The sequence below is a fragment of the Pteronotus mesoamericanus genome, unplaced genomic scaffold (assembly GCF_021234165.1).
Source record: "Pteronotus mesoamericanus isolate MK-2021 breed Mesoamerican mustached bat unplaced genomic scaffold, CSHL_Meso_final scaffold_85, whole genome shotgun sequence".
Lineage (NCBI taxonomy): Eukaryota > Metazoa > Chordata > Mammalia > Chiroptera > Mormoopidae > Pteronotus > Pteronotus mesoamericanus.
The window spans coordinates 68,094,526-68,114,099 of record NW_026555329.1 but is presented as its reverse complement, the minus strand read 5'-3'; the positions used below and the strand labels follow the sequence as shown (position 1 = coordinate 68,114,099).

Below are 19,574 nucleotides of genomic sequence, written 5' to 3'. Positions count from 1 at the left end.
CGAGTCCTCTTAATTTTCCAGAAAGTTCATTTAGGAAGCTCCACTCCCACCGCAGGGGTTTCAGACTCCTCGTGTTCTAACCACGGATTCCAGGATGGTTCACTTTCAGCACAGGCCATCGCCAAGGTGAAATGTCAAGGTTTAGGGGTCACCTGTGGGGAGAAGCAAAGAGCAGGTTCTGGTAATTCAGACTGGTGGACCCACGTCAGAGGGCTGGGGGGCGGGACCCAGGAAAAACCCTCCAGTTTAGAGGCTGGCCCAGGCCGGACTCACACATAGCTCCTTTTTCAAATTAAAACCTGCCTGGCCAGCAGCACTGGGAGTTAATATTTCTATCCCTGTATTTAGGAATTACTTTCTAGAGACCTTAATCACTACTCTTCCCCTCTCCCTCACCCCTTTCCTTTCTCCCTTCCTCTCCCTTCTAATTTTCTACTTGGCTGGGAATTCTTCAGCAGTGAAAGTTCAGGCTTAGGGGAGGGTGGAGGTAGCTGCTTCATTAGAGAAGATAATCTCATTGGAACCACTGACTTGACTAATAACCCCTCCAAGGCGCCAGGGTCCTTGTCCCCAAAGGCTTGCAGCACCTCTGAACTGAGGCTGGAGGGACAAACTGCAGAGGAAGTGGATTGAGGAAGGGACGTAAGAGATTAGCAGGGCCAGATCCCAACTCTGGGGGCCCGGGGTACCTTCTAGGGACCTGCTTCCTGCTGGCCATCTGTGGGTCTATGTTGGGGGTAGGTGGCAATGGTGGTGGCAGAGATGAATGTCTGAAAACTCCAAGTCATATATACACACACTTTTTGCATGCTGTGACATTTTTTGAGTCGTGCCTGAACAGTGGGTGAATCGAGGATCTTCCTGGACCTTCAGGGTGCTCCTCCAGTGGAATTGAAGGGAACGCTTTAGGAAGTCCAGGGAGCCTTGTTGAAGGTAATATCTAAGCTGGCCCCGAGAGTCGTGAATTAACTCTCTACATGTTCCCTAGCTCTCGCCTGGGCCAATGAGAAAGCACAGTCTTAGAAAAAAGCAGGAGCTATTACCCCGGCAGACCCCATAGGAATTCAGGAGAAATTCATTCTTCCTCCTCCATTTTCCTACCTCATCTAAGGTCAATTGTCTGTGCTCTTGGACATTTGCAGCCTCTACCCTCATGGGCACTGAGGGATAGTAGAAATGTCAAAGCATCCCCGACACTGACCTTAAACTTGACTTTCCCCGAAAAGCTGCGTTTTCAATACCCTGTGACAGCTTGTAAGAAGGCAGAGCTGCTGCCCAGACCACTCTTCTTCCTTTCCTCCCTCCTGGCCTCTAGGGCCCCTTCTCGCTTATGAAGAGGGAAACTGCTGTCGCCATCCCCTTTCTGTCTCTGATTTGCCCCAATGGGCCAGTCTGGGAGAAGATCAGTGCTTCTGCATCAGCTACCGTTTGGTGGGGTTGGATGAGGAAGGATGAGAAGAGATGGAATAATAACAATGACTAACATTTACTGAGGGCTTATTATGTGTGAGTTATACCCTGTTCTAAATACTTTACTTGCATAATCTCTTAACCTCATAAGAACCCTATTAGATGGATACTATTTTGCTCCCATTTTACAGATGAGAAAACTGAGGCACCAAGCGGTTAGGTTATTTGCTCAAGATGATCACATAGTTAGATGGTGAGATCTGAACCCGGGGGAGCTGATGAATAGTTAGTTTGGGGCTCTCAGGAGCATGGCAAGACGCAGCCACATGAATTTGGGGAATAGCAAACCATGCAGGTAGAACTTGTCTTAAGATCCTTCAACCAGGTTCCTTTGTACCCCGCCAGAAGAGAGATCTGGATCGCTATTTAGACAGTCCAGACGTTGTTTGGCCTAAAAGCAGCTTCATTTTTCTCCCTTCATAATTTATCTATAGACATTTTTTTTTTCAGACCTACTGATTGCTTTTGGAAAGAGAAACTTCAAAGTTGGGAAATCAGTGAATAATTTAAGCCTATACCAGCTCTCCGAGTCTGCCGTTAATGGGAGTAATAACACTATTAATAGCGATGTCAGCGCAGACACCCTGGAAAAGTCCATAACATTAGCTTAATGGCTGGAGGTAATGAAGTCCTCCCAGAGACGCTAGCCTAGCAAATTAACTTCCGAGACTTTTAGGCAGGCGCCTTCGTTGCCATGGGTCTGCTAGGGCAGTCGGGGAGTACCGTGGAGACAACCACGCTCATGTCTGACCTTTCCCTCTGGGGAATGGGAGTCCTAGAAGGTCCTGGAGAATCCGCAAGTCACTATAACATTCAAGTGCTGCTTCTTCATGGCAGATGAAATAGCAATTAGGCTAGAGAAGAAGATTGGAGGGAAAATTTTTAATTGCCCAAAGCACATGAAGGGAACACCAAAATGGCAGGGAAAGTGGGTTTAGTAAGAGGTCTCTCCCTCCATTCTTAGTCTAGAATCCTCAGGGAGCTCGAGCACAGTGGTTGAGGCTGAAGGCCCAAGTTCATCTGTGTTCACACGCGGGATCTCTGATTAGCTGGTGACCTTGGACAAGGGACTACCATCCTCTCTGTCATTTCCTGCTCTGTAAGGTGGGATTTAAAATGATACCTACCTCACGGCATTGCTAAGGGACTTCAGTGACACAGAGGGGATGCCCCTTATCACAGTGCCTAATAAGGGTGCAGCTCACACTTGGATGGAAGCGCTGCACTCGGCGACTTCTAGCCATGACTGTATTATTCAGAATCGTCTTTTACTTCTGTACTACACATCCAATCTATTCTCAGGCCATCCCTTTTGTCCCTGTATCTCCCCTTCTTTCTCTAGTCCACCCCCTTCAGCGATTTCTCCTTTGTTTGCTAAATTCACCTCTCAGGTTCCCCACTGCTAGGCTTTTCTCCCCACAGAGGCCCAAGGCACCTTCCTCCCCCATGGCTGGAGGAGAGGCCCCCACAGCTTTCCTGTGGGCCTGAGAGTCACCCCAAGAGCAGCCCAGCTGCCCAGGTGCCTCTCTTCCCTCGTCCCTTACCCTGCACCTCACCTGTCTGCCTGTTGAGGCAGATGTTCTCTCCTCAGTATCCCGTTCCCCACACGGGTTCTACATCCCTGGATGTTTCCTTTCTTACTAAAATCCTTGCCCAGTGCTCCCTCCCACCCTGAAACAGCCCCTGACGTCTGCTTTCTTCTGCGGAGTCTACTCTCCTTCACCCAAGGAGACCAGCCACCCTGGAGTGATGGTCCCGCAGTTCCACTTTATCTCGCTTTGCCCCTGCTTTCCCTTGTCCCGTAACCGAATCAGCAGTCCAGACGTTCTAAATCCTGGCCACGTGAAGCTCCACATTCACAAGCCTTGTCTGACTTGGATTAAATGTTGTGCCCTGAAACTCCAATTCCTCTCTGCAGGGAACTCCCACAGCAGGGCACGGATGACCCTGTTCCCAGCAGAGAGCTTACAGCACCTTCCCCAGGTGGGACGTGTGCATTTGAGTGAGGGCCATGGTTTTTATGTGCATTGTTCACAAGCTCCCATCAGTTGAGACTATAAGATCCCAGGTCACCCTGGATGTGGTCCACCTGTGACACAGTGCACTTTGAACAGCACAGGACACTAAGCAATCATAGCAAACCTTCTGCAGCGGTTACCCTGTGCCATGGGGCTGGGATTTCAATGCAAGGCGGTCTGGCTCCAGAGCACACTTTGAACTAGTGCACTCCACTCCTTTGATCCTTCCTTCTCTCCCTCCCATCCACCTGCATTTATCTTCTCTCGGCTGGACATGAGGGGATTCCAAAATAAGTCCAGCACGGTTTCTTCTTTTGAGCAGTTCACACTTGGATGGTAAGCGCTGCACTCAGTCCAATAATTGTCGTATAATCTAAGAAGTTCTAGACTGTAGGAAACTCCAAGTGTTTTTATCTTTGCCTGGAGTAGGGAGGGACAGGAGATTGCAGGTGCATGTCTGTAAGGATGAATAGATGTTGGATAGGGGAAAATTGAAAATTGGGGAGAGGGCTGCCCAGACAGACAAACTGACATGCACAAAGACAAGGAAGTCTGAAAGAGTAGTTTGTACACATGACAAGAACAAGCCTCGGTCCGCCTAATGAGAGGAGAGAATGGCAAGGGCCAAGGAGGAGTGGGGAGTTGGAGAAGACAGAACTTTGGGACTCTGTGTGAATGAGAAGGCAGTGAGAGGACTTTAGAATGACTCTCAAATTTCTGCCTTTGGCAACCAGTCATGGGAATTGCCATCTTTTTCAAATTCGGGCACGACGTGGGAGGACTAGGCTGAAGGAAGGAAGCAAAACGGTCAGTTCTGGGCAGGTTGAGTTTGGACACATCCTGGGAGCCACTGGCAATGACTAACCTCTGTGTCAGCCCTTCCCTGGGCCAGGCACCTTCTTCTCAGTCCCTCGCTGGTCTCTCCTACCAGGTGCACCCGGAAGGAGCGCTGCGAGCGGTCCAGAGAGCCCCACAGGTTTGCCTCCGAGATGAAGCAGTGTGTCCGGCTGACCGTGCATCCCAGCAACATCTCTGTTTCTCAGTACAACGTCCTGGTAAGAGCAGTAAGGCCAGGGTCCAGGATGTGGGAAGAACCCTCTTCTCGCCCAAAACTGCAGCCCAACGCCCCCTAGCAAAGGCTGGGCCCAGTCTGGCTAGCAAAGCAGTTTGAGGGCAGAGCTGTTGAAGAAGGTGTCCCTGGGAATGGAAAAGGGGCTCATGCACAGGAACATGGGGCAAGAGGCCCTGTGCAAAATGGGTAGAAAGACAGGGAAAACTGTGACACCAAAAATGATCCGAAGGGTGACCCAGAGAGGCAGGGTGTGGGGAACAATCGCTTTGTCTAGAAGATGGGAAAGGTGTCTGAGCAGAGGGAGACAGGGCTGAGATGGCTCCCACGTTCTTGCACTGGGCACTTGGTAGTGGGTGTTGCTGGTGTTCCAAAACTGGGGCAACGGAAGAGGAGTCTGGTAAGTGGTGCCTCCGTCCTGCACACTTTTCTTACTACACACAAATCCCCCAAACATTCCATTTCCTGGGGCCATTTCTGTTCCCGTGTAATGACGTTCCTGTTGTCCCTGTCTTTTTACATTCCACCACCCTCTCTGTATGCTCTTGTAAGGAACTGCATCTGTTCATCTCTATATCAATATTGCCTTATGTTTTTTATCTTTTTCTTTCTCTCTGGTCTCCCTTGCTCTCTCTCTCTCTCTCCTCCTTTATCCCATTTCATTCTCTTTCTTCCTCGGCTGGACTGCTCACAGCTGGTCCTGGAGACATACAACGTCCCGGAGCTGTCAGCTGGCGTCAACTGCACGTTTGAGGACCTGTCAGAGATGGATGGGCTGGTGGTGGGCAATCAGATCCAGTGCTACTCCCCGGCGGCCAAGGAGGTGCCCCGGATAATCACGGAGAACGGTGAGGGGCCTCCAGAGGCAGGGCAGGGTGGCAGGGCTGTCCTCCTGCCTGGATGAAAACTCAGGACAGACACTCGGGACAGATGTGGTGGGATCGAGGCAGCCTTCAGGAGGGGAGGGTCAGAGGAAAGGGTGCGGGTTGGTGGGAAGTTGCAGAAAGAGGGAGATGAGGTAACCTTTGCTGCCCTTGGAATTGACGGTTGAGACCAGGTGAGCATCCAAGAGTCAAGCTCACGTGAGTTGAGGAGCAGCTGGAGAGGGTGGGTGGAGGGCAAGGCCAGGGCAGCGTCAGAGTGTGCCGGTCAGGTTCAGGGCTGTACTGGAATGTGAGAGGGCTGTCGTGGAGGTGCAGTGGAGGCGGGGGTGGGGTGGCGAGTCCTCTGGCTGCTTACCCCCGCCAGCACTGCTGGGTCTCTGACCCTGGACCCCTGCACCCCCAGCCCCACCCTAACCTGCCTTCCCAGAGCTGCCCGTTCGTGGTCAGCCGCACTGGGAGGGCCGGGGGTGGACAGAGCCCCAGCGCTTGTGAACAGACCTGGCCTGGGCAGATGGATGCCAGGTTGGCCCTCCCATTTGGGCTTGTCACATTTGTTCCGAGCTGATTGATTAATGAGGCTCTCGGGAAGGCACAGAACCGGTCTGGGAGTAGGGGCCTGGGGTCAGGGCTGTGAATTAAACATGGGCTCCAGCGCCTCCCTGGCGCCAGCTGAGGATTCCGCGCACGCCTGCCTGAGTGCAGCCCTGAGCCCACCCGAGCAGGGGCTTCAGACCAGGGTCTCTCTTTACAGGGATGTGAAACATGCATGTCGGCACACACACATACATGCAAAGTCTCTTGTGTAGTTTGTGGCAACACTGGTGAGAGGCGGCCTGTTTCTCCTGGTAGCTAATCGATGTGTTTGTCATTCTGTGGGTCTGGCATGGACATGATGCAGGTGAATGAATGCACATTCGCATACCTGTCAGTGTGTGTGTGTGTGTGTGTGTGTGTACATTTAGGAGCTGATGAGCAAATGAGGGGTAGGGGCACAGTGTGGGAGGAGGGACAGGCCAGAACCGCCTTCTGCAGCTGCTCTCGGGGTTGTCCTGGGCCTACACCTGCTGGGTCAGAGACTGTTAGGTGCACCCTCCTCTAGGTCCAGCAGGCTCCCCTTCCCCAGTGTGCACAACTTTCAGGGGGACCCCAACACAGGGCCTTGCCCTCCCCCTGACCTTGTGGCCGGCTCTGCCCCACAGGGGACCACCACGTCGTCCAGCTGCAGCTCAAGTCAAAGGAGACAGGCATGACCTTTGCCAGCACCAGCTTTGTCTTCTACAACTGCAGCGTCCACAACTCGTAAGTGCCCCCAGCTTCACTCAGGTCCCCGTTCCTGGGGTCAAGGTTCATCCAGAGAGAGAAGAACCTGCCACTGTTTGCGAGGAGTTACCATCTAGAGGCCCTGGCAAGGAGGCCTTCTTCACCCCAGAAGCAGACAGGCTCCTCCCCTGACACCCACTGGGTTGAGGGAAAGAGGCTAGAATGAGCAGAGGGAGCCCCTGTGGGGTGCAGGGCTCCAAAGCCCCAGCCCACACATCTCTGGCATCCATCTGTCTAACCTGATGCACTTCCCACCATCTGTTGTGGAGGGGGCACATCTCACCTGAAGAATGGAGCGATCAACACTCGGGCTGAGAGAAACAGTCTGAGGGCGGGGGGCGGCGGGGGCGGGTATCATCCAACAAGCCACTGAAGGCTCAGCTCTGCCCTGTGGGCTGCGTTAGGACTCGGGCTGGGGCGAGTCAGAGAGGGGCAACACCAGTACTGCCCCAGAGACTTAAACGAAGGGATTGGTGAGATAAGGGCCCAGTCTGACCAACTCTCCACCGGTCAAAAAAGGGGGAGATGGCCAAGTGGAGGAAGGGAAAATGGTACTCCAGGTAGAAGAACCAAACGCATGTGGGGACATGGGCCTGGCCACCTGGAGTCGATTTGAACTAAAACTCGGTTATTTTGTTTGCCCTAAATCTCGTGGGCTCTCTGGACAAGCCTTGCTACTCCAGGCCTTATTGTTCCCCAATTCAGCAAAAGAGAGTACCATCCTATGGAAGTGGCAGTGGCTGATGAAGCCCGTGGGGACCAGTTTTGCCAGCTACCTGCATGAGAGGGAAGAGGCCAGGGAGTCTTGGCTGGCCAAGGACTTGAAGAAAGGGATGGCTTGGATTGAGATATGCTCTTCCTGAGTGTTTGGGGGTGGTTTCTCTTACTGTAAAAAAATGTTTTCCTAGGCCCCAGAGTCTCAGGCCCACTGCTTTGGGTTCACCCAGGGTCTCTGATTCGTGCTTTGCCCTCCCCTGTACCCAGGTGCCTGTCTTGCATGGAGAGCCCATTCCGCTGCTACTGGTGTAAATACCGACACGTCTGCACCCATGACCCCAAGTCTTGCTCCTTCCAGGAAGGCCAAGTAAAGCTGCCTGAGGTAGGTCCCAGAAGCCAGAGCGGTGAGTGTGGCTTGCTGTGTGGACCACACAGGCAGGCCTTCCCTTAGGAGGAAAACACAAAGGCAACACCCACAGATCACTCACTTCTCCCCAAACCCTACTCTTAAGGGACTACATTACGAAAGCAAAAAAAGCAAAGCTCTGCACTGGGACCAGTGGGCTCTGGGTCAGTGCTAGAGGTTCAGTTCCTGCCAAAGGTGCACTCCAGGTCACTCCAGCCGGGTGAGTTCTAGAACAGTTCCAGAGAGATGAATATGTGTGTGTCCTAGAAATAATTGCAAGCCCACAGGAAACTGGGTACAGACTCCTCAGTTGCCCCTCAGAGCTCTGTGCACAGAACAGACCTGAGATTTTTTTTTTTTTTTAACTAAGTAAAAGAAGAGAGAAGAGTGAAAAAATGGTCAACTTAGCCAGAGCAGTGGGTCTCAAAGTGTGGTTGCCAGACCAGTGGCAACAGCATCACCTGCGAAGCTGTTAGACATACAGAGTGTCCGGCTCCACCCCAGCCAACAGGATGAGAATGCCCAGGGCGTGGTCAGTCCTCTGTGCTCCGGCTGCACCGCCCAGTTCGGGAATCACTGGGAGATGTGGTTGGGCTCCATGGCTAAGGTACTGCGTCTCTGTTCCCTCCTAATTGTTATTTTTATCCTTGAAAACTAGCCATCAGCATAACAGGAATACTCTACGCCTATGTTGTTACCTTTCTTAGAATGTAAGTTTGTGAGCAAGGACCTCAAAGATAACTGGCATAAAAACACTTTGGGAAAGTCTGCTGTTGTTCAAATGTATGGTGCTTGTGTGACTCCCACCATTGGGTCAGACGTTCTCAACAATGGTTGCTTTAGAATGCTGTGAGGTAGAATATATACATACATACATATATATATATATATATATGTATGCATGTATATATAGATAAACACACACACACACACACACACACACACACACACACACAGAGAAGAAGGGGTTGTGGACATAAGCCCCCACCCGGGACAATGGAATCTGTGGCTGGCAATGGCCGCCCTGGATTCATAATCCAGAAAAGAGACCCAGACAAAGATTGGCCCTTTATAGGGAAAAGGAGGAAAGAGGTTACATCTTGGCTTTAGGTAGGAGTGTGAGTCTAATGTTTGTTTCAATTCTCTGCTCTTCTTTAAGACGAAAGGGATCTAAGCTAATAGGACAGACGAGGGTTGGACAGCCAAAGGGCACACCCTTCGCATGAAGATGCCGATGAAAGGCTGGGCAGCTGCCTTGACCGTGGGCCTTGATCTCGGGGCACGCGGTCAGGAGCAGAAGGGCTGGCTTCCCCGCCAGGACCAGGGGCTGAGAGCCAAGGAGGCAATGTCTTCTTCTTTGTTTGGAAAGCTACAAGTTATTCCATGAGAGCAGAGACAAAGGTTTTCAGTCTCTCTCCAGCTCTCCACACTGGTGTATCCGGCAGAGGTTTCATGTGTGGAGAGGCCTAGGAATAAAACGAAAGCACAAACAGTTGAACTCTCTAGCGGAATTCGAAGGCCCCTGATCATTTAATTACCCTGAAGGGGGTTTTCAAATCTCTGCTTCTTCTTTCTTGTCTGCTGCTCTTGTCCCAAGTTTCTGTCTTTTAAATATATAAAAGAAACTTGCATCTGCTGCTCAGAAAGAGGAAAAAAAGAACTAGAAGAAAACAAAACAAGAGCCCCCCACATTTCGCAGTGCAGTTCGGGGATCCTTACGGAAGAATGGGGTCTTTAAGGGCCTGGCTAGCAGGCCAGGCACGGCGCCCTGTCTATGCATGCCTGACGCTGGCAAAGGCTGCCGGGAGTTCATAGCATCTCAGAGGACTTGGTGCTGGGACCCCCAGGACAGGGAGAGGCCCGGCCGCCCATGGCCAATGGAGAGACATGGAGATGGGCTAGCCTGCCCCTGCCGACCTTGCATTTTTTCCATTTCATGTGAGCCGTTTTATGGGGAGCCTGGCAGACCTTTGCAGTGAGAGGCTCCAGCACAACTTGGCATCGCATTCAATTATCCCGTTATTGAATGAAATTGACTTTGGCTCCTCCTCTTCTTCTTGAATACTTATTTATTCTAAGGGAAGGAAGTTTTAAGTCTGTGCTTCTGGTCAAGGTTTGCAGTCTATCTTCTACCCAGCTCAATCCGAGGACTATTTTGAATATACCATAGAGGAGAAGCCGGTGCTGAACACCTCATGGTGGTCCTTGTAGCAGCATCTTCCTGGAGAATGTATCAAAGGGGAATGAAGTAAATAAATATTTGTGGACTTTGGACGGATCCAGCCATTTTGGGTCAGTGAAAGGAGGTTATTGTCCTCAGAGTTTAAAAGAAAGCTCAGAATCCTAATGGAAATATGGTGAATTTTTCTTACGGTGTTGTTTTGTTTTCTATGCTTTTGTTTCTGGGAAGAGATAGTAGCAGGAATAAGGGGTGACAAAGAAAATCACACATTTGAAAGGTGATTTGGGGGAAAGCCGGATACAAATGTCCCTTCTCCACCCTGGGGGGGGGAGCTTCCTCACAGCAGGATACTCTGAGCCCTTCATTACCCCGTCCCTGAGCAGTTCCCATAGGCAAGGCATTGCGAGCGACTTAAAGGTGTGTAAGAGAGCTGTAAATCTGTACTTAGGGCTGTGTGAAAAGCGCCCCTGGTCAACATGATCTGTAATTGTAGATGGGAATTAACTGGAAAGCATCGAAGAGAAATCCATGTCCCCAAAGTGGCCTTCCCGGGCGAGTGCTCCAGTCGAGGCACAGGTGCCCCAATGCTGCCTCGCAGGAGGGACGCACTCAGACTCAGGCCTGCGGCTCCCCTGGACTTCCAGGTGCAGACCTCCCTACCCTCTTGGAATGAAAGTGCCGCCCAAGCCCAGCGATTCTTCTGGAAGTCCCTGGGTTTTCATTTCCTTTGAACTTTTGAGTGTGGGGATACAGACAGGGTCTTTTTGTTAGTTAAGAAGGATGTTGCCAGGTGGCTTTTTCATCTGTCCAGCACCCTCTTGTACCCCAGGAAGGCTTTCATCTGTGCGTCTTCCAGTTTCAACGCCGGCTTTGTTGACTATCACCAGGGATGTTGAATTACCTTTTTTTTTTTCTTTCCCCGAACAAAGAGTACATTCAGGTGAAGTTATGGGTCTGGAACAGAGAACTGGTCAATCATTGTTGTTATTATATTAATGGCATGTATTCTAGCATAATTACAATGATTAGAAATAGAATGCCCAGTAACATATGTCGTTTATAGTAACTATATTACAGTTACAAGGAATGATTTTGTTTCAACTAATGAGGGCACTGTGACAGCAACCCTGGGTCTTTAGATCAGCTGCCAGACCCTGGGCACCAAAGAGAGGAGGGGGAGGAAGGTGAGGGAAAACCAAGGTGCGCTAGAGGGCCTTCCTGCTCTCAGCCCCGCTCTCCCAGCATCAGCTGACACCCTTTGCTCCCCCTGGGATGGCCTTTCACTGAGGCAGCGGGAACAGGGCCATGCCCTCACCTTTGCCGAGCGGGAGGAGCCCCTGGGCCCCAAGTGCCTGTGGAATTCCCAGGTCTCCCCCCTTCTGACCTGAACACCACATCTGACCTGCACACCTAATAACAGTGAGCTTTAGGAAGCAAAGGCAAACACCCAAGGAAAAGCAAGTTCATTGACAAAATGTGTGTCCATGGCGGGCTATTTTACTGTTATTTATCATCTAAACTGAAAGACAGAGTGAGCTGCAGCTGAAGCTTTGTTCTCAGGGCGCCAGACTGGATGGTCTTTGCTAGGAAGGCAAAGCACATCTGGCCCACAGCGCACAGGCTGAGAGAGGAGGTTCCCATAGCCCCTCGCTTCTTGAAGTTTAAACAGGATTTACTCCAGAGAACAGTTGTAAGATCAGAAGAGGCCAAATGAATCCTATTTGATTTCCAAAGTTGTGCTTGAAGTGTTCTCCCAAACTTCCTCACCACCCGCTACCCCTGAGATGACATCCATAGCCAGAGCGGATGTCACGACATCTGCCAATCTTGAGGGGTGGTCCCCTCCGAGACCGCAGAGCCTGCGAGGGGAAGAAGACGCTACCCTGGATGCTGCAGGCCCTGGTGCTAAATAAGCCCCTGCTCTCAGACAGGGCAGGTCAGGGGCACTTACCTCCCAGCTGGACTCAAGGGAAGTCAGACCAGCCGATCTTGCCCCTTCTTGCGGAGCGGCCGTTCTGGGACCCAGCCCCAGGGAATAAAACCCCCATGCCATGCCCTTCACCCTCTTTGGAGAAAAACAAAGCCAAACCCAGCTAAAGAATTTGCTTCCAATCCATGCGCGGCCCCCACTCCAGGTATTCCATTACTGGGTTGCCATTTCTCCAGACAATTGCACTTTCCATCAATCTCGTCTGCCCCTCCCCCCCTTAAGGTTATGGGTATTTCCTTTCTGTATTATTACTTTGCTCTCTCCATGAACCAGCCCATCGTAGATCACGCTAATGGCATTATAAACTTGGGGAACAGCAAGAAAATATATGGTGCGTTACATTTTCGTATTGGGCACCATGGGCCTGAGACGGTGAGCGTAAATTCGGGGGATTGGTTGGGGCTGGAGCTGGTTTGTGTCTGGAACTGGTAGGGGCTGAGGTGACGTGGAAGGGAAGGGTGACCTGCAAATCACTTAGGCCTCAGCTGCCCCAGATGCTGCCCCAGCTGCCCCAGGTGCTGCCCCAGCCCGTCTCTCTCCGCCCTGCTGAAACAACTAGGAGAATTAGCGCCCACATCTTGTAACCACACTGGGGGCTGTAAATCTAGAGGCCTGCCGCCCCCTCTCCAGGCTGCACCAGCCCTGACCCAGCTCCAGGGCAGTCTTTATGTCCTTGTTCAATTATTTAAATATGCAACGCAACCTTGGTATAAGGCAGCCACTGACATCCCAACGTGGTAGATAGAGAAGCATCCTTTTTGCTTTCATACTTTGGCTTGCTGTTTGTTCTCAATTAGCGGTGCAGTCTTTACTTCGGTGTGCATGTGAGTGCAGACCTCAATATGCACAGGGCTGGGTAGGTGACCTGGAGTGCCCTGGGGCTTCCTTCTGAAAGCCAAGACAGTAACGATGATCTTGGGCCTCAAGCCACTGCCAGTCCCCACCCTCGTCCATTCCCACAACTGTGGGATGTAGCCACAGGCACAACAGCCTCCAAGGGAGTCTGGTTCTTGCTGTGTGCACTTGTCTCCAAACAATCCTGCTAAATGCAGGTATTTTCCACTCCTCAAGAGCTGGCCCTTTCAGACGATAGTTCAGAGAAAGAACTTTCTTGAAAAGAGAAGGGAAGTACGTTAGTGAGGAGTTCCACAGGGGGACTAGATAAACATCTGGGACGGAATTCAGGGGATCAGCGTAAGTATCTTTGTTCATTGTCGTTGTGGAAACGGGGCGAGGTAACTGGCGTCCTTGGTTTCTTTAGCATGAACTTGAGGCAGATCGTATGTGTTGTGCTATGAAACAAGGGAGCACATGGAAAAATATGTGTCTGGGGAAGGAGGTGGCGGAATGCACACTGGATTGAATCCTTGTACCCCTGGTACCATGCCACCCGCGTTCCCTGGAATCGTAACAGCATCACACACTGCCTACCAGAACATACCTGCATGTACGATGGTACCAGGTGCACCACGCTAGTCACTGTAGTATTTACCTGGCAGGTAAATAGCCACTTCCTGGAGGCCCACCTCCCCCACCAGCCCCCTCGCCCTTCCTGCATGCCTTCGGTTGATCTGTACTTTGAATACCACACTTTGAGCTAGTTCAGCAGGTGTTGTTATCCCCATTTTACAGGTGAGAAAGCTGAGCTTCAGAAAAGTTATATAATGATTGTCCCAGGTCATCTACTGGGTGAACAATAATAGAACTGGGACCATAGAAATCATCTAATCCAAACCAGCCCCAGAGGGTTTGAGTGGCTTCCCAAGGCCACATAGTTGGCTGATCCTGTCTCAGAGCACGTGAACCTGTCACCTTCCAGAAGAGGGGAATGCTCTTAGGAGAGCAGTGGACAGAACTGGGACCTCCCTACCAGTCCCCCCTTATGTTTGAGGCCCTTGGATCTGCTGAAATTGTCCGACTCCACACGAGCTCTGCAGCCAAGGAGAGTGATAAACTGGATTACAGGAGCCGATGGGGAGTTTATGGAAAAGCAGGCGGCTGGAGCGGGGGAGGTGGGTCCTTTGGAGATGAGGGAGTAAAGAGAGGCCATGAGGGCCCAGGTGCAGCCTGCACTGAGGGGGAAGGACGAGAAAAGACCAAACATGGGCTGACGGCTCGCTCGCTCTGTGCCAGTCGCTTAGTAGGAGGAATCCCCCAGACACCCTTTGGAAGACGAGTTGTTAATCCCTGTGCCTGGTTAAGTCAAGCAAGGACTAGAGCTCTTGCAAGACTCTGAAAATAGCAGGAGGAAGACACTCCCAACTAGGTTCCCCTAGTTAAGGACACTTAAAGGTGAGGCTCAGGTGGGGATCGCCTGGGCTCCCAGACCACCGTGGTGGGACCGCTGGGATCGGGCTCCAGACATGGACCCAGAGAGATGCGGAGGCTTCTCTGAACTTGCGCAGGAGCCTTTGACTTTGAGGTGGTTTGTGTGTGGGATCTCAGCATGAGACAGGTCAGGGGTGGGGAGGTGGCGTGGGAGGAAGGGGCGGCGTGGCGGCAGTGGTCCCTTCATGCCTTGTTGCCTAGGAAAAAATTGCCATTTTACATTTCAATTAGGAGGGACACCAGGGTCAATCAGCAGCCCCACCAGAGGAAAATGGGCCCGGCCCAGCCTTGGGCCTCTCCAATTATTATTAATGAACTTAGTCTCAGGGCTGCCAACCTTTTTATATGCAAACTAAAGCTTTATGGGGCCACTGGCAATCAGGACTCATTAGAGAACTCAGAGCAAGCCTCAGTGAGAATCCTGCAAGGGGAGAGGGAGGCCTATGCTTCAGCTTCTACTCTGGACTAGAATCAGCCAGCCCCAGGCAAGGTTCCAGGCCAGCTTCAAGCCCCCTCCTCCTGCTGGTCTCAGGGAGATCCTTGCTGACCTGCCATCCCATCCCGGGGTGGTCCTGCCCACCGGGAGGAACTGACTGCCTTCCCTAAGGGGAGGAAAGATGGCGGATCGGCATCTGAGTTGTTCAGCGGCCAGCACATCTTGCTGACACTGAGCCATTATTTTTCCTCTCCCTGCCTCAGTTTCTCCTTTGCGAAGTAGAGGGGATCCATTAGGTTGGTTCAGAAGGCTGTCTGATTCGGGACACCCTCCACGTACCATTTGTCCCACAACATTTTGCTGGGGATGTGGAGGTGGGAGTCCAGCTGGAGTCTGGTGTGACTCCAGACGCAGCCACAGACCCAGCGCCCCGTAGAGGTGTGGACGTTGCAGGAGGAGGGGCAGGCTTGCGCATGCTCAGGGGAGGAGGGCTGCCCAGGGCTCTGCAGTGAACAGCGGAGTCAGGACTGGCCCGGACCCTCAGCTCAGAACCCCGTAGTTTCCATTGACCTTCCCCCCTGATTCTCTAACATCTCATACCCCTGCTTCAGTCCTATCATCCTTTTCCCAAAATTGCTCTTGTCTTCTCTGTGTCCTGCACTCTCCTCTTGCTGGAGTGTGTGTATGTGGTGGTTGCGGGATGGGGGGGGGGGCGGTGGGGGAATGAAAGGGCAGTTAACACATGGGCTCAAGGTGGAGCTACTAAAACTCTGTTCCCATGTGGGCCTCAAAGTCCCCAGAGACCCACCTGACCCAGAGGCTCGGGGCCACGTGCTGGGTGCAGGCCCCACCCTCCCCTTCTCTCCTCCTGCCGCCTGTCTCCCTGAGGTTCCTTTTTAACTGTAGTCAAGTACACACATAAAAGTTATCACGTTAGCCAGTTTGAAGTGTGCAGTTTAGTGCCATGAAGCACATTCACATTATATGCAACCATCACGCCATCCATCTCCGGAACTTTTTCATCCTCCCCAGCTGAGCTCTGTGCCTAATAAACACTAACCCTCCGCCCCTCTCTCCCCCAGAACCCACCATGCTACTTCCTGCATCTATGAATTCAACTACTCTTGGTACCTCATATGGGTGGAATTGTGTAATATTTGTCCTCCTGTGACTGGCTTGTTTCACTTAGCATACGTTTTCAAGATTCACCCGTGTTGTAGTGTGTGTTATAACTTCCGTTTGAAGGTAGGATAACATTCTATTGTACTATGTACGGCATTTCATTTACCCACTCATCCGCTGATGGACGGCGAGTTGCTTCCACCTTTGGGCTGTTGTGAACAATGCTGCTCTGAGCATGGGGGTACCAGTTCGAGTCCCTGCCCTCGGTTTTGTTCTATCTTCTGCGTGCACCCCTGGAAGTGATTGCTGGATCTGCTGCTCCTCTCCTACCTGCCCTTCAGGACAACGTTGGGGGCAGCCTGGAGGAGGGGAGGGGAGGTTTGTTTAACAGCCCCAGGGCACTCACTCCCCCTAAGCCAGACTGCAGAGTGATCGGGAAGGACAGAGTCGAGACCACCCCCAATGGTGGCATCAGGACTGGTTAGAACTGAAGGGGTCCTTGGGTTCCAGCCAGTGGACAGATAAGGACGTTGACTCTCATAGTGGGGTTTGGTAGCTCACCAGACGCTCAGCAGGCACCGGAGCTCAGAGGTCTGCTCCCCGCCAGCTATCGGTGACAGAGGCGCTCGCATTAGCGTGGGGACCCAGGGGGACAGCTGCCAAGTTGCCCGACTGCCTGGCCCCTCCCATCTGCCCTCCCCCACAGCCTCCTTCCTGCCTTACTGGGCTGGGGAAGGGTGCTGGGGTTGGGGCCAGCAGCCTCTGCTGACAGTCCGCAGTGAGCCCCCGAGACGGCAGCCTCAAGGAAGGAGGTGTGCGCCGCGCGTTCAACGGCCAGCCTGCCTGGGAGCCGTCTGCCTTGGCACGCCCCGAACATGCCACGGCGAGGGGCACCTGGGGAATGGTGGGCCTGCCTGACACAGGGTGCCCAGGCCCTGCTGGTGTTTTCAAAAACCCTCACTCTTGCCCATGCCAAGCAGCCCAGAATACTGACTCTTCTACCCAGCTCCTGGGATCCAGACACAAGCCAGTCCCCACCTCTCAGCTGGATATAGCGCCACACTCTTTCTTGGCCCCATTCTCTCCCAGCCCTTCGTGGGCAGAGCTGACTGCCCCTGGGAAAAGGGGCCCAGCGACTCATGTCCTCCATCCCCAAAAGTCCTCCGGGCCTTTCCCGGCTCCAGGGACGAGCCTGCCCATTTCTAGCACCTGGTCAGTGTGTATCTGCCCTGAGGGGCATTTCCCTGGGGTCGGGCCATCTCTGAGGTAAATCAGGAACTTCTGGATTGAAGAGGTTTCTGTGCCCATTCCAGAACATTCTCAAATGCCAACCTCAGCCCATGTATAGAAGGCACTGCCAGACCCTCCTGCTCTGCTCCCGACTCACCTTCCAGAGCCCAGGGATTTGCCTCACTGAGGGTCCGCTACATGGTCCCCTCTGTCTCAGCTCTCTGCAGCCTGGAACTGAGGCAAAGGGGTCAGCAGCCCAAAGTGAGATGAGACAAGATGCCCAGCCAGCAGCACCTGTCTCTGCTAGGGTAGGAGGGGTGCCCAGAGAAGGCCACCAGGCGTGTCCAAGTCTGGAGTGCATTAAAATGGAACCTGAAGAGAGCAGGGACAGCCTCAGGAAGAACTACCCAGGACTTCTGAGTCCCATTCCCTCCTGGCCTGTGCTCAGTGGTAGCCCCACTGCCCAGGACCCTCTGTGGGTGTGTTTCGTGGGAGGGAGGAGTGGAGCGAACACGCAGGTTATAAGCCTGGAGGGGCTCCTGCACCTTCGGCTTCCTGCGCCCCAGCCTGAGCCGTGCTCTCTGTCCCCAGGAGTGCCCCCAGCTGCTGCGTGTGGACAAGATCCTGGTGCCCGTGGAGGTAATCAAGCCCATTACCCTGAAGGCCAAGAACCTGCCCCAGCCGCAGTCCGGGCAGCGTGGGTACGAATGCATCCTCAACATCCAGGGCAGCGAGCAGCGGGTGCCCGCCCTGCGCTTCAACAGCTCCAGCGTGCAGTGCCAGAACACCTCTGTGAGTGCCCAGCCCTGCGCCCTGGGGTGGTCTTGCCCCCTCCTCCACCCCCCTCCCTGTTCTTTCCCAGAGCCAGGTCAGTTAAGCTCTGGGGACGTCCTTGAACACCACAGAACAGCTCCACTTGCCCCCACCCTGCTCACGCCACCCCAGCAGAGGGCCGAGCTCCAATGCCACCAAGTGTCTGCCCAGAGTCGTGGCCCTGTTGTGGCCGGGAGGGTCCTCTGCCCAAGACAGGGGCTGTGTGCGAGGGGCTTTGGGGCCCACAATGGGGCTGCCGAGCGCTGTTGGTGGGCCGAGGCCTGTGTGCCCACCCTCCTTGGAGTAGCTCCCTCCGTGGAGGCCCCGGGCCCTGCGTTCCTGCCAGGGCTGGGCTGAGGGCTGCACATGAGCCCACCCCCAGCCTCCACCACCCGCACGCCTACACAGAGGCCACTGCCCAGCCCGGGAGGCATCTGAGATAGACCCGCGCCTGCAAAGGTTGCTGGCACAAGGGTGCTGCTCAGATCGGCACACACCTGCCCGTTGGGGAAGTGCACATGAGGCCCATGCTCAGGCTGTCACCTGATTCCTAGGTACCACAGCGTGACCCTCTAAGCGCATCCCCTCCTGCCATCACCTCCTCTGCTAGCCGGCGGCCTTCCCTCCGCTTGCCTCGCTCTCTCCCTGGCTACTCCTATGCACCCAGATGCTCAGAGACAAGCATTACACAGAGGGAGTTGTAATTTTCATGGTTCTCCTTCACTGTGCAAAAGAGAAACTGCAGGCCCAGACTCAGGGGCAGATCTAGGCTCGTGGGGCTGAGAGTTATACAATTTGGGGGGTGCTCTTTAAGAATGCAATATAATAAATATAAAAGTAGATACACAAGCAGGCCTTAGAAGGGACTGCAGCTCCATGTGCCTCGGAGTACCTGCCCCGTCTAGCAGGTAAGTGACATACATTAGGTCACACAGCTAGTGAGTGGCAGGGCGGGGCCAGATTTGGGGTCTCCTCTCGTGTCACCTGCCTGCCGTTCATCCGCATTGCTTCTGGGTGCTTACATGCGGTGAGTGTATTTGGGGATGTGATGGGAAACAAGGCATTTCAAGCGAGCAGTCCGCTCCTCCTCCAGGAAGCAGATTAGGGGTCCGTGATGCTCAGAGGGGCCCACGTGCTTGCGCAAGGGGGCTCAGCCTCACGGGGACTGAACCAACAATTGACCTCCCAACCTCCGAAGCCCCAGATACACCCCCGCAGCTCCCTGGCAGTCAGCCTGTTTTTCGGTTTTCTGCAGTGCCCCAGATTAAACCTGGAAGCAAGAGAAATATTAAACTCCTCCTGTTTCCTCCTAAACCCCGAGGCCAAGCAGATCGGCCCCAAGCGTTTGGCTCAAGTGGTTCTTGCCCTAATAAGCAAGGCCCTGTGGGCAGAGACAGCCTGAGTCCCACATCTGACTCAGCAGCGAGGAGGTTTTGGACCATGCAGAAAACGGCCTCAGTTCCTCGGGGAAGCTGTCCAGGGCCCTGCGCCCCGGAGGGGTCAGGAGGGAGGACAGAGTCTGCGGCCTCCAATGATGAGTCTCCAATTCCCCAGACATCACAAGACTGGCCCCATGCTTCTGATAACTC

At 53.2% G+C, this 19,574-nt stretch overlaps 1 protein-coding gene across 2 annotated transcripts in view; it reads left to right on the top strand.

Moving 5' to 3' along the window:
- PLXNA4 (plexin A4) overlaps positions 1-19,574 on the top strand; it is a 408,310-nt gene that overhangs the window by 317,794 nt on the left and 70,942 nt on the right. For both annotated transcript variants that reach the window (XM_054564675.1, XM_054564674.1), the window contains 5 exons: positions 4,420-4,543; positions 5,252-5,405; positions 6,641-6,740; positions 7,746-7,860; positions 17,764-17,964. In XM_054564675.1, the coding sequence (XP_054420650.1) occupies positions 4,420-4,543; positions 5,252-5,405; positions 6,641-6,740; positions 7,746-7,860; positions 17,764-17,964 (694 nt within the window). The remainder of the gene's footprint in view (positions 1-4,419; positions 4,544-5,251; positions 5,406-6,640; positions 6,741-7,745; positions 7,861-17,763; positions 17,965-19,574) is intronic.